General features: G+C 47.6%; 1 protein-coding gene across 1 annotated transcript in view; it reads right to left on the bottom strand.

Moving 5' to 3' along the window:
• Positions 1-3,418: 3,418 nt before the first annotated feature.
• DTX4 (deltex E3 ubiquitin ligase 4) overlaps positions 3,419-13,540 on the bottom strand; it is a 49,927-nt gene continuing 39,805 nt past the window's right edge. The window contains exons 7-9 of the mRNA XM_081939011.1: positions 6,373-6,534; positions 5,823-5,912; positions 3,419-5,052 (exon numbers count right to left, since the gene is read on the bottom strand). Of these exons, the coding sequence (XP_081795137.1) occupies positions 4,819-5,052; positions 5,823-5,912; positions 6,373-6,534 (486 nt within the window). The 3' untranslated portion in view covers positions 3,419-4,818. The remainder of the gene's footprint in view (positions 5,053-5,822; positions 5,913-6,372; positions 6,535-13,540) is intronic.

A 13,540-nucleotide genomic window follows, 5' to 3' on the forward strand; every position in this document is an offset into this window, starting at 1 on the left:
CTCAATGAGTCACTCCACCCCCCTCCCCACTCCTGGGAGGAAGGTCCAACTTTCGGACATGGGCTTTTGTGGTGCCCTTGTTGGGCTTCTACACAATAACCTATTTTTACCCACACTTGAGATACTTCCATTCTTGGTTCTTTTCCCCCTTAAATCACAGTGCTTGTCCTCCTGTTTTCCGAATTGGCCCCTTATTTGCCTGAAAATCACAGCAGGCCACTTAGAAAATCACATATATTTGGTTTATTTGATCCAGCAAAGAAAACTGCATGAATAATAATGCGTTAAAATATAGTCTAAATTGCAAAAATATATAAATTGTGCTCTTTTTAAAAACGCAAATTTAACCGAAATACACTTTAGTAAACAGCATTTTCTACAAAGGAGCCTTAGGGAGTAGTCAAAGAGCCACATCAACCTTCTGAAAGCTTGTTTCTACTTTATTTCATTGTCCTGTTTATTGCTTAATGTTCTGAGGATTAAGGAATCCATCTTAAAAGAGAAGGAAGATGCAAAAACGTAGCTCTTAAGTTATATATAAAAAACTAAAACATGCAAAGGTAGAAACTCAGTGAGAAAACATTTTGACAGCTAAAATCATATCTAATGCTTCTGCATAAGAATATCTTTGGATTCAGAAAACTAGTGCCATATCGTGAATGAATACACACACACACACACACACACACATCATGGAATGGGAGGATAAATAGGATGTGTGTGTGTTGTATTTGTGCATACCAGGGGTTGTAACACAAATACATATATATGTATATGTGTGTGTGTGTGTGTGTGTGTGTGTGTTGTATTTGTGCTGATAAATAAATAAAGGGAGACTAGTATAGATCTATTTCAAGCTATTTAGCTTTCATCAGCTTCCCAGTAAGGGTATCTATGGCTAGATGATGAGAGCTAAATAGCTTGAAATAGATCTATACTAGTCTCCCTTTATTTATTTATCAGCACAAATGCAACACAAATGTAACAAGGCAACATAAAAAATAGCTTTCTGCCTGGATGGCTCCTAGGGTGAGCTGAAAGACAGAAAAGGGAAGCAGTATGCTCCCTCCCATATTTGGGCATACCAGGGGTTGTGACACAATACATACACACACACACACACACACACACTCTATTTATCCTCCCATTTCATGATTCATGTTCATATAATATGTGTAGAATAATTTGGTAGAGAGGATCATGATAGAATTAAAAAATGGGAATTTAGTCTCTAGAGCAGTGGGTCTCAACCTTCCAAATGCTGCGACCCTTTAATACAGTTCCTCATGTTGTGGTGACCCCCAATCATAAAATTATTTTATGTTTTCCATATTTTTTTGAAAATATGTGTTTTCTGATGGTCAGGCGACCCCTGTGAAAGGGCCGTTCGACCCCCAAAGGGGTCCCAACCCACAGGTTGAGAACCACTGATCTAGAGGATCATGGAGACGAATGAACAGCTGTAAAGTTGTTCTTCAATTTGAAAGCCCAAAGGAGCCCCACCCTGTTTTTTTTCCTGAATTTTCACAGATACTCCACATTAATTTCCGATATTTTTGGCAACCAGAGAGAGAACAACTCCCAACTAACAGCAATAATTAAAACTAATGTAGTAAGAACAGCAACTGTGTGACTGTCTGGCATATTGTGTTCTTGTCAAGGAAACAAATAGAACAGAATATAATTCCAAGTTTTATAAAATGCCTTAAAAATTATTCAAAAAGCAAAAAGAACAAAAAAAAAATTCAAGCCAGTCTCTTTCTATCTGGTTCCTGAATTGGATTTTGTTTGCATCTGACCCACATTTGATATTGTAATCACTTTGCAAGCCCATATTTCTCCAGCATTACAGCTGTAGCTTGAGGAAAAAGAGGTGCTTTGATTTCTGCTAATTGTGCAGTCACGGAAACCCTCAGGAAAGCCTTATACAGTCCTTGACAATGAACCTCTCTATAAATATGTTCCAAGTTTATTTATAACTCAATTGGTTTTTGTTTTTTCTCATTCACATCATTTTCTGACACTGAAGTGGGACGTTTCGATTTATCCCCCAAATGATTATATTCTACTACACAGTTTAGAACTACTCCATTGTAGTGAACAACTTCTGTTCGTTTCTGTTGAACTGATTTTCCAACATTTATTGTGATTGAAAAAATACCTCCCTCAGTCCCCATCCCTTACCAGTTCTCCAGGTAAGTAAACTGTACATGTTCACTTTTGAAACAAAAAGAAATAAGCCACAGACAGAAGCACAGACTTAGAAAAGACAAACACAAAACATTATTCAAACTGGCAGTGGAATTTTCCTTTTATTGTTACACCCCAAGGGTGCCATCCTCAAGCAAGGCAACAAACTAAGAGACGGGCAAAACGCACCGTTCACAAACAACAAACAATATACAATATGGCTCCCATATCCCTCCCTCCCGCTCCCTATCCCACTACCAGCGCGCCCACACAATCTGCTTTGGGACCCAAAACTTGGAAACCAAAAACTATCATTCCTGACAGGAATCTTTCATCAGGTTGCTTATACGCTACAATGCAATTAAAAAAAAAATCTGGAGAGTTGAAAAAAGAAACCAATCCACCCAAACAATACAAAAGAAAAAAGCGAATTGACTCCCTTCCATTGGGAGATGCTGGTGGCAGGAAAATAATCTTGCCAACCCTCTCCCTTATCTTGGAGATTAAGTTGCATATGAAGGAATGCCATGGTTATAGAGGAAATTTGGTACAAGGGAGAGGTGGTATTAAGAAACCTTGAAAGGGAAAATTTGTTATTCTTGTTTATTAAGACGAGATATATGAAACTGCAGATCCAGCTGAGAAATGCTCTATTCATTTATTCACTGCAAAGGGGATTTCAGTTTTATGATTGACGCTTCAGAACTATTGATAGCCCTTTTGAATATTACTATGGTGAAGATTTACGAATTTAAATGTTAGGAGAAGAGAACTAGGAAAAGAGCAAGCAGGATATTGTTTTAACTTCTATATCAGACTGTCCAAAAAGAGAAGACTGTGATACATACTTTGACTTTTCGAAAAAAATCAAGCCTATGAGCGTGTTTCCATCTTCTTGGAAAGGGAATACCAATAAAAATGAGAACTTTGGGAGGTCCTGAATATTTACATGCTGCAGTCATTACCCACATGGATACGCTTATGGTCAACTCCACAAAGCTGCTCATTTCTTTTATGCTATCATCTAGACCCACTTCACTGGTTGAGATCTTTATAGTGCCTCAAGACTAATGGAAATGAAAGCGGTGAGGAGTGAAGGATATGCAAATCAAATAAACGTAGATGTACAATATAGATCTATTGATAATTGTATTCATATCCTGCCTGCCCCAATCACCAGACTCATGGTTTTAATCCTGGCCTAGCCCTTTCAAAATGGGGGGGGGGGTTTGTCTTATTTTAATACCATGGCAATCAATAGCAATGGCAATGGCAGTTCTTAGCCTCCAGGTCTAACTTTTAAGTACCATTGTGTTACACATTCTACCCTCAAAGTTGCTTTCTCATTCATTGCAAATACATACATACATACACCCACACACAATATATGTGACACATCCCCCAAACATGAGGTAAATAAATTCAAATTGGTATCCGGGGACTCCCCCATACAGAAAGTTCAAAGAACCCACCATGAACTGTGGGGACAAAGACAGGAAGTGCCTTTCCCTCACGGTCCCCCTGATCTCTGTTGAGTCTAACCCCCAACAGAAACAGATCAGACGTAGAACAACCTCCCCAATGATGCAATTCACAAACAAAACTGGGACACACAGCTCAGCATTGATCTGGGAAGTCAGTTGATGCGATCTGACCCAGAGGGCTAGTTGGCACGTTCAACCGAAGCCCAGCTTGATCCAGCACACCCAGCTACAAGAGCAAAAACCGGGCTTGGCTTTGGGAGACAGGCATGGCCCAGGAGATTTATTGCCCTTATTTCACATTCAGTTCAAATACTAGCTGCAATTAATTCATTCTGCTCTCATCTACACTGAAGTGGGCCTCAGAGATTTGGCATGCATTGACCCAGTTTGGAATGCATTCAAGAGAACAAATTTCCAATCTACTTTGCTAAGGAGCAATAAGCAGGCCTCCTGCTCAACTACCTTGGGTGGGAACTGTAGATGCAGCCTCTCAACAAAGGAAGCTGGAAGGGAGTGAAGTACCAGACCGGCAGACAGCGTATATCATGACTCACACTGAGCCCATGACACAAAAGCAGCAAGGACATGACAACATGGAACCAGGCACCTAGCTGGGTAAGAAAGAAGGAAAAAACAACAACGAGAGGGCTGGTTTCAATGTTCTATACCTCTGAAACAAAGCCACATTTTTGACTTGCACATGATTCTGCCATTCCAAGCTGCCTGTTGCCCACAGCCATCCTTGATGGTTCATGGACAGAAGATGCGACTGCATCCAAGAGAGGGCTGAAACCTGGTTTTTGAGATACAAAGCTAAAGTAGCTATGGGTACTGAGGTTAATATAACCTCAGGTCTCAACGGGAAACTCTTCCTCATGCTGAAGAGGAACACACAAACCTTCCCAGGTTTATTTGCTTTTTATACGTCAGGTGCTGTGGGCCACATATGAGAGCTGCCTGGGAGTTCTTCATTTAAGCAAGCCCACTGCTGCATAGCCACAGCTGAGCCTTTTAAGAGGCCTACGGTAGGAGGATGAAGGACAGAGCAGGCACAATGGAAGAGGGAGGAGCTTGATCCATGCACACGCTGCTATACTTGTCACTCCTCCCTTGGACAAAGTCCTTCCCCTTTCTTCTCACACTTTCAGTCCTTCTCCTGCATCACACTCTCTTCTGTAATTCCCTGAGCTGTCAGCTCAGTAAGTACATTGTCTAGATAGTTGGGATCAGGGTAGCCGTGACCCGTGAGATTGGACCCAAATTCCGTCTTGTGGTGAATCTCATTCCAGATGACCGTATCCGATTCCCCAGTGGTACTTGAAGTGCCGATGGCAAAGATCAGCCTTCGATCCCAGGCCACCAACAGCAGTTTCAGCACCTGCCAGAGGAAATGGATGAATATTAGAAGAGCTGGGTATCTAAATGAGAAAGGGGCTTACATCACCCAAGCAAAATCACTCACAATTTTTTTTTCTACTGATGTTCTTGCAAACATTTGGATTCTGGTGCAAATTTACCCAATGGATATGGATAAATTCCACAAGCACATCTGTACAACTGAAATAACATTACAAGCATTAATAGAGGCTCCAAAAGCCTCTCCTGCTTCAAACTTTCTTCCAGTGTTTTACACAGAAAGAAGCGTTTATTTCCCCCTCTTCCAAAAGGGCGATACGCCTGATTACGTCAAGCACATTGAAAGGAGGATTCAAAAGGGAAGATGTTGGGTTAAGATTGAGGAGACCATGACATCCTCTGACTGGCTTTGAATTATTTACTCAACTACAAGCAAACTCTCCCTAGGCAAATTGGATCCTCCTCTCCAATGCTAAGATATAATTACTCTCAATTGTGGGTGGGAGAGGGATACGTGTGTGCAAGGTGTTGAACTGCAACTTCCATCACCCTCAACTACTCTGTTGGTTAGAAACAACTAGAATATGATCCCTCTTTTCTTTCTAGGCCTCTATTTTCTTCATAGAATCCAAAGCAACATAAGCTACCGTTGTTTAAGTTGCTCAGAAGAAACTCTCTAATGTCAATCAATGACACACTTGTGCCCTAGACAGAATACATTGTTTTTGGTAACTAGACTTGTCACAAAGACACACTTTTTATTATTTATTATAGCATTAAGATGCCTCCTACCTTTCTGCCTCTTTCACTGTCTGGGAGGTAGCAGTGTCGAGGGAAACCCCGGGCAGTGAAACTCTTCCCAGGACTTGGATGTTCTGGTCCCTAAAAAGGAAATAATTATTTTTTCTAGGTAAACGACTGTGCACATCCAACGGAGACAACCATCATACAAATTAACTAAAGTCTCTTTTTTGATGTGTCTAAAGAAAATTCAGCTCCAGCAAAATGGCATTATGTCATTGAGACTGTAAGGGCGGAGAACTAAGTTGGCTTTGGCCTACATGGACTGGAGATTTCTAGGCAATGCTTTGGCCAGCCTGGGAAGCCAAAATGACCTTGAAAGAAGCTGGTGGCTAAAGGTTTCTATATTGTTTCCCAGAAAACTGAAAGATATGACCCTGAGGTCACCAGGAGTAGTTTGAAAGAGGCTTCACTTTTTACAGAAGGTTTACAGGAGCAGATTTTTTTTAAAAAAAACCAGTTAAAATCTAAATACCAGATTGCCCACTATGATCTTAGTTGCAACTGCAATCCTCTTAAGACCCCTGCCTAGGAATCGCACCTGTATTCCTGGTGGAATGTTGTAGATTATTCGGATAGTTTTATAGTCAAGGTGTCCTGGCAGTGAATGGGGGATGAGGTGATATTCCATTTTTCCAGGAGGCTGGGTGCCAGTCTTCACCCCATAAATGGTTTTGCAGGTCGGACACTGCAAGCTCCCATCCTAAAAGCAAAGAACATAAATAACGACATCAGCACAGAATTAAAAAAAAAAAAAACCCATCAAGATGATATTATGTAATTATACTACTAACACTATAAAATAACTTAAGTGGTAAAAGAGTAATAGAAAGATAAGATCTCACTGTCCAGAATGCTTCATAACTTCATACATCCTCAAATTTAATTTTTCAAAAAACTCTAGAAGTAGATTAAGGAAGATTGAAGGCAAGGCCTCTCCCATCTCAATTTGCTCTATTGGCCTCTCCCATCTCAATTTGCTCTATTAGCCCCTCCAGGCATTTTATTCAAATTACTGTACTTTTCAGAGTATAAGACGCACCAGGGTTTTGAAGAGGCAAATTAAAAAAAAAGTTTTTGCACTCTGCAAACCTCCCCAAAACAGCCCATTTTTTCACGAAAACGGGCCCGTTTCCCCCCCCAAAAAAGGGCATGAATAGCCCTTAGGAGGCTTGTAGAATGCTCCTGGGAGATGGGGGGGGGGTCAAAAACGAGCAAAAATGGCCCATTTTTCGCACAAACAGGCCCGTTTTATGTCAAAAAAGGGTATGGATAGCCTTTAGGCTTATAGAGTGCTCCTGGGGACTGGGGGGGGGCAAAATTGAGCAAAAAACGCCCCATTTCTTGCTCATTTCTGCCCTTCCCAGCTCTCTGGAGCTCTCTGAAAGCCTCCTAAAAACGATGCACAGCCATTTTGGTGAAGGGGGCGGGGTTTCAGGAGGCAAAAAATGCTGTATTCAGTGTCTAAGATGCACCCAGATGTTCAACCTCTTTTTTGAGGGAAAAAGGTGCGTTTTATACTCTGAAAAATATGGTACATGTGGTAGATTCTTCCAACCATAGTTTGCAGGTTAAGCATAGAGCCAAGTTATCTTTCAAAATGTAACTTGAGAATATAATTTAATAAGCAGCACGAGAACTGAATTTTAAAAAGGAGCGAAAAGATGTTCCTTCAATAGTTAAGTCCATCATCACAGGTCCAGCAATGTTTTGAACTCAGCTGACAAGAGAAAGCCTCTTTCTTAGCCCCGGGAAAAGTAGTGAAGCTGCTAAGCTCTTGAAAATACTATTAAATGGAGATTTGGAAATGGGTCTCTTTCTATCCATGGACCCCAAATGATGAATTTGGCAGTTTCAATTTAATTCTGAGTCAGGAAAACCAGATTCTTCAATCAAAGTATCAGCATTTGCCTTTGATTTGAGTAAAAATCTATTCACTACAATAGATCTCAGCAGCAAACAAGTAAAAGCCATAATTGGATGGGTTTTTTTTTAGTTTGTTCCTCTTAAAATAAGATAATCTTTGTTACTTTTTAATGTGAACACACTGGCACACATTAAAACAGGAAATTCTGATGCCCGCTCTCAAAATACACACACAGAGGCCGGGCTTGGCGTCGCCATATGGACGCGCACGGCACGGACATGCTTCCGCAAGCCTCCGTGATGCTCCAGCTGCTCAGCGGAGCGTCACACAGGCGCTGTACGTGCCATGCGCCTGTGCGGAAGTGCCAAAGGCTTTAAAGAACAGGTAACGAGCGCGGGTGGGCCCTCCACAGCACTGTACCAGAACGGTACCCGTTGGTCCGGGCAGGCTCCAGTATGCCCGTACCAGGGCATACCGCCTGCAACCCATCACTGATATAAATATAAATATAAAAATCAAAAATAACATGTATTTTTAATTTTGATCTTTTAATCAAGAATAAAATAAGCCCAACCCTATGGTTTGCAGGATACATTAAACTACAGCCAAAATAAATAAAGTTTAGTGTGATCTGTCATCTGAGCCCCATGTACATGTGCTCGAAAATGGTGGCCTGATTGAACGCACATCTGTTAAGGTGGTTTTTTTCCCCCTTAGTTAAGAGTTGATTTTTGTCTGTTTAAAATCATATTCCTGTTCAAGCACTAGAAATGTAATTATATTTTTTTAAAAATCAAGGAAGATTTGGCAATGTAGTTTAATGGGTAACACACACACACACACACACACACACACACACACAGAGGAAGCAAGCAAAAGCCAGATAACAGGGCATAAAAATGTCAGGCCTTGTAAATGGAACAATCTTTTAGTACTTTATTGTGGAGAAGGAATGTAGATCAAGGGTGAAAGCAAAACTAAGGCACCAGCCCTAAGATCTAGATTGGTGTGATTATTTATTGTTACTATAGAGTTGGAGGAGGGTCCTCTCTAACAAATGTAATTAATTATTCGTGTCTGATAATGCATATTTGCTATACAATTCATTGCAAATTTGTATTTGGTGTTTTAGTCTGGTTGGCTGGGGGCACAGTGATCAATGTTTTGGAGTATTTTAATTTTTTTTTAAACTGCTTTGGTTCATCTTTCCATGGATCACTTTTTTCCATGAGTGAATACAGTTAAAATGGAGGTTTTTTCATCAAATGGTTGCAAGTTAAGTTAAGCTAAGAGACATCCTGCCTAAACAATGCCATATAACCAGAGACTGAGAATCTTGTTCTCTCAAACAATGCATTAATAATTAGATTTTCAGACTGATGGGCCATCGTAGAATCATAACTCAATTAGAGTGTGAAGAAGTGTGGGGAAAGACGAGGCTTGACACACTGAGGAACGTCCAACTCTATTTTATTTGAATTAACTACAACGAGCAATACAGGAGAGAATCACCCGTTCCTTAGCCTGACAGCTATTTATACGAAGAGCTGTCAGGCCGAGGAACCAATCAGGAGAGCAGATCAGCCCGCCTTCAGCCATGCCGCGCCTGATTGGCTAAGGCGCAGCATGGCTGTTGCTGGCTGACAACAGGGGGAATCCCCGGTCGTAAGTCGGGGAGGAAAGGAATATAACACTCCTTCCCCCCTAGCGAGGACGCATGCGTAACAGTGGAGCATGCGTAGTCGCTAAGATAGGCTGGGCGGCGTCGGACACGCCCAGAACGCCTCAGAACTGGGCAGATCGTCGGAGGAGGAGGTGGTGTCCGTGGGAGCGCCTCCCTGAAGGGAGTGGAGCTCCGGGCGCCATCTTGAAGGCCTATCTCAGACGGAGGTGGAGGCGGAGACTCAGGAGCAGGTAGGCAGGGCCGGGGTGGCGCGGCCGCTGGCGGGCTTGAGACAGGGAATTTTGAATTGCTACTAGGGAAAGGCTGGCCTGATTGAGGGAAGGCCAATATCGGGTGCAATGGAGGAGCTGGTAGCCCAACGGGGGCTGGGACGCTGGAAGGCTGTGGAAGGCGGAAAGCGCTTGGAGCAGTCTCTGTTGGCACTTCTTGCGGCCAGGGCAACGGCCACGGCGGGGGAATCGGTTGCGGCGCCAACCCCAGGGCTTGTGGTGGGATGGCAGAGGCCGACCCTGCAGGGTTGTTGTGTGGATCCGAAGGTTGGCGACGCCTTAGCTGATCCACGTGGCGGCGCCAGTCTGCACCGTCGGCGGTCCGGACCCTGTAAGAGCAGGGGCCGGTTACAGAAGTGACGGTGGCAGGCACCCACTTAAGATCCCCGGAGAAAGCCCTTGCCCAAACTGGATCGCCCTCACGGAAGGAGCGGGGAGGGGGCCCCAGGTTGCTCGGCTGTGCCTCAGAATAGGTTGGGTGCAACCTATCTAAGGTGGTCCGCAGGCGCCGGCCCATCAGCAGCTCAGCGGGGGTTTTCCCTGACAGTGGACACGGGGTGGAATGCTGAACCAGGAGGTAAGTAGCCACCCTCGTGGGCCAGTCGCCCTTGTCCATTCGTCCAAGGGCGTCCTTGGCCGAGCGGACAGCGCGTTCCGCCCGGCCATTGCTGGCCGGATGATAGGGAGCGACTGGGGCGTGCCGGATGCCCTGGGTGGCCAGGAATTCCTGGAACACGGTGGACGCAAACTGAGGCCCATTGTCCGACACAACGACGTCTGGCAAGCCGTGGGTGGCAAACAGGCGCGTTAATGCTCGGACAGTGGCCTCAGCTGTGGTGGAGGTCATGAGGATGAGCTCCACCCAGCGCGAGTAAGCGTCCACCACAACCAGGAAAACCTGGCCTCAGAAGGGCCCGGCGAAATCCAGGTGGAGGCGTGACCATGGGCCGCGAGGAATCTCCCACTCCCGCGGCGGGGCCGCCGGAGGCGCTGGACGGGAGACCTGGCAGGTCGAGCACCTGGCAACCCAGGTAGCTATCTCGTCGTCCAGATGGGGCCACCAAACATAGCTGCGCGCCAGCGCCTTCATGCGCGCTATGCCAGGGTGGCCCTCATGGAGGTGAGACAGCACCTGTTCGCGCAGTGTGGGTGGAATGATCACCCTGTCCCCCCACAGGAGGCACCCACTGTGAAGGGACAGCTCTAGCTGCCTGGCCTTGTAGGGGCGATGGTCGTCGGACACCGGCCCCCCAGGCCACCCCCGCAGAACCCAGGTCATCACCTGGGAGTGGGTGGGGTCGGCCAGAGACGCTGCCGCCACATCGCCCGCAGAGAGCGGCAAGGCGAGGTCTGCAATGGCCAAAACAGACAGGCAAGGCACTGTCTGAGGGTCGGAGACGGGCAAGGGGCAGCGGCTGAGGGCATCAGCGTGCCCAAGCTGCTTGCCAGGGCGGTAGACCAGGGCATACGAGTATGCCGCTAGGAACTCCACCCAGCGTGTCATCCGGGGTGACAGAATGGGGGGAGTCGGACGGTCACCGGCCAGAAGCCCAAGGAGCGGCTTGTGGTCAGTGAAGAGCGTGAAATGCCGTCCGTAGAGGTACTCGTGGAACTTTTTAACCCCGGACACGGCAGCCAGAGCCTCCTTGTCGATCTGGCTGTAATTTCTCTCCGCTGGAGAGAGTGTCCGGGAATAAAAAGCTATGGGGGCTTCCGAGCCGTTGGGGAGGACGTGGCTCAGGACAGCCCCCAAACCCACGGGGGAGGCGTCACACGCTAGAGTCAGGGGCATCCTGTCACTATATTGGACTAGGACTGCCTCTGACGTCAGCATGTCTTTGACAGCCGCGAACGCATGCGCTTCGCGGCTGCCCCAGCGCCAGGCCGCCGATCGGTCGAGCAACCGATGCAGCGGCTCGGCTAGTGACGCCTTGTGCGGCAAAAATGGCGCGTAGAAATTTAAAAGCCCTAAGAACGACTGCAGCTCCGCCTTAGAGGCGGGGGTGGGGGCGTTCTTAATGGCTGCGACTTTCGCAGGGGTGGGGTGGATTCCGTGGGCGTCTATGGAGAAGCCGAGGAAGTCCACTTTAGGCACAGCAAATGAGCATTTGCTGCGCTTCAATTTGAGACCCGCGCCCCTAAAACGGTCGAGGACCTTCCCCAGTACTTCGAGGAGTCCTGAGCGGCTGGATGCAGCGATCAGGACATCGTCGAAATAGGGTACAACACCAGGGAGCCCATGGAGCAATCGCTCCATGAGGCTCTGGAAGATCCCCGGGGCCACGGAAACGCCGAATTGGAGGCGGCGGCAACGGAAAGCCCCTCGGTGGGTGACGATAGTCTGCACAGCCGCCGCTTCGTCATCCACTGGGAGCTGCTGGTAGGCCTGCGCCATATCCAGTTTCGCGAAAATACAGCCCTGCCCCAGGGAGTGGAGCAGGTGCTGTACGACAGGGACTGGATAGGGGTTTGCCTGAAGGGCCAAATTGATGGTGGATTTAAAATCGGCGCAGAGGCGTATGGAGCCGTCGGCCTTCACAGGGACCACTATTGGGGTCTCCCAACGCGAGTAGTCAACAGGCTCCAATACGCCCTGCGCCAGCAAGCGGTCAATCTCCTCATCAACTTTGGCCCTTAAGGCAAAAGGCACCCTGCGGGCCTTCAGCCTAATGGGCGCAACCTGGGGATCTAAGTTAAGAGAGATGGGGGTGCCCTTGTATAGTCCCAGCTGGCCGTCAAAAACGTCCGCGTAGGCGGAGATGACAGCAGCTACGTCAGGGGGCGTGTCTGAGATGGAATGCACCCCCTGCACTGAGAGACCAAGGGCGGGGAACCAATCCAGCCCCAGTAATGCGGGGAGGGGCTTCTCAACTACTAGGACTGGCAGGCAACCCGAAAACCCCCCGTATTCAACCCGGACCGTATAGCAGCCTAGGGTTGGGATAAGTGACCCTTGATAGTCTCTTAGGGCCACGGGGCTGGCAGTCAATTGGCGTTTAAGGACGCCGGGGCAAAGTTTGTTAAAGTCAGCCCAGGCAATTATGGAGCGGGACGAGCCGGAGTCCACCTCCATTTCGCAAGGCGCGCCCTCAATGAGGACTGCCGCCTTGATCCTGTCCGCACCTGCGGAGGCCTGGTAGATCGCCTCAGCAGGGGCGGCTGCTGGGCCTGGCTCCACGGCGTAGCAGCTGGCTCTCGTGCGCGGCTGGCGGCGGGGCTGCTGCGGTCCTGCTGTCATCTGCTGGCCCGTGGCTCCTTGGGGTGGTGGTGGAGGCAGCACAGCCCGGCAAACTTGGGCCAAGTGCCCCTTCTTTGAACACCGGCGGCAGATGGACGCCCGGAATGGGCAGGTTGACCGGTCGTGGCTGCCCCCGCAGCCAAGGCAGGCTGTCGAAGCCTGGCGCGGAGGTCGCGGATTGCGGCGTCTCTGTAGGTCTGCCAGGCGAGCCACGAGCTCTTCCTCCTCTTCAGCCGGGCTCGGCATGGGCACCAGCTGATCAATGAGGCAGGTGCGCGCTGGGGAAGATGGAAACGGGTGGCGGTCCATCTCAGCGGCGGATTGTTCGGACAACTCCACCGCCCGTGCCTCAGCGACCGCCTCGGCCAAGGTGACTTCTGGCCGAGCCAGGAGACGCCTCCTCAGCCGGCGGTCCTTGACTCCGCTGACAAATTGTTCCACCAGGTTGTCCTCCAAGTCCGGGAACTCGCAGGGTATCGCTGTGGTCCGCAAGGACTGGAGGAACTGGCTGACGTCTTCGTGCGGCTTCTGGACGCACTGACGGAATGCGTACCGCCGGGCAATTTTCGATGGGGTCGGGGTGTAATGTCCCTTCAGCTTGGCCATCAGCGTATCCCAGTCGAGATCGTGGACGGGTAAAGGGGCTGCCAA

This window comes from Natrix helvetica (genome assembly GCF_964273705.1).
Source record: "Natrix helvetica genome assembly, chromosome: 1".
Lineage (NCBI taxonomy): Eukaryota > Metazoa > Chordata > Lepidosauria > Squamata > Natricidae > Natrix > Natrix helvetica.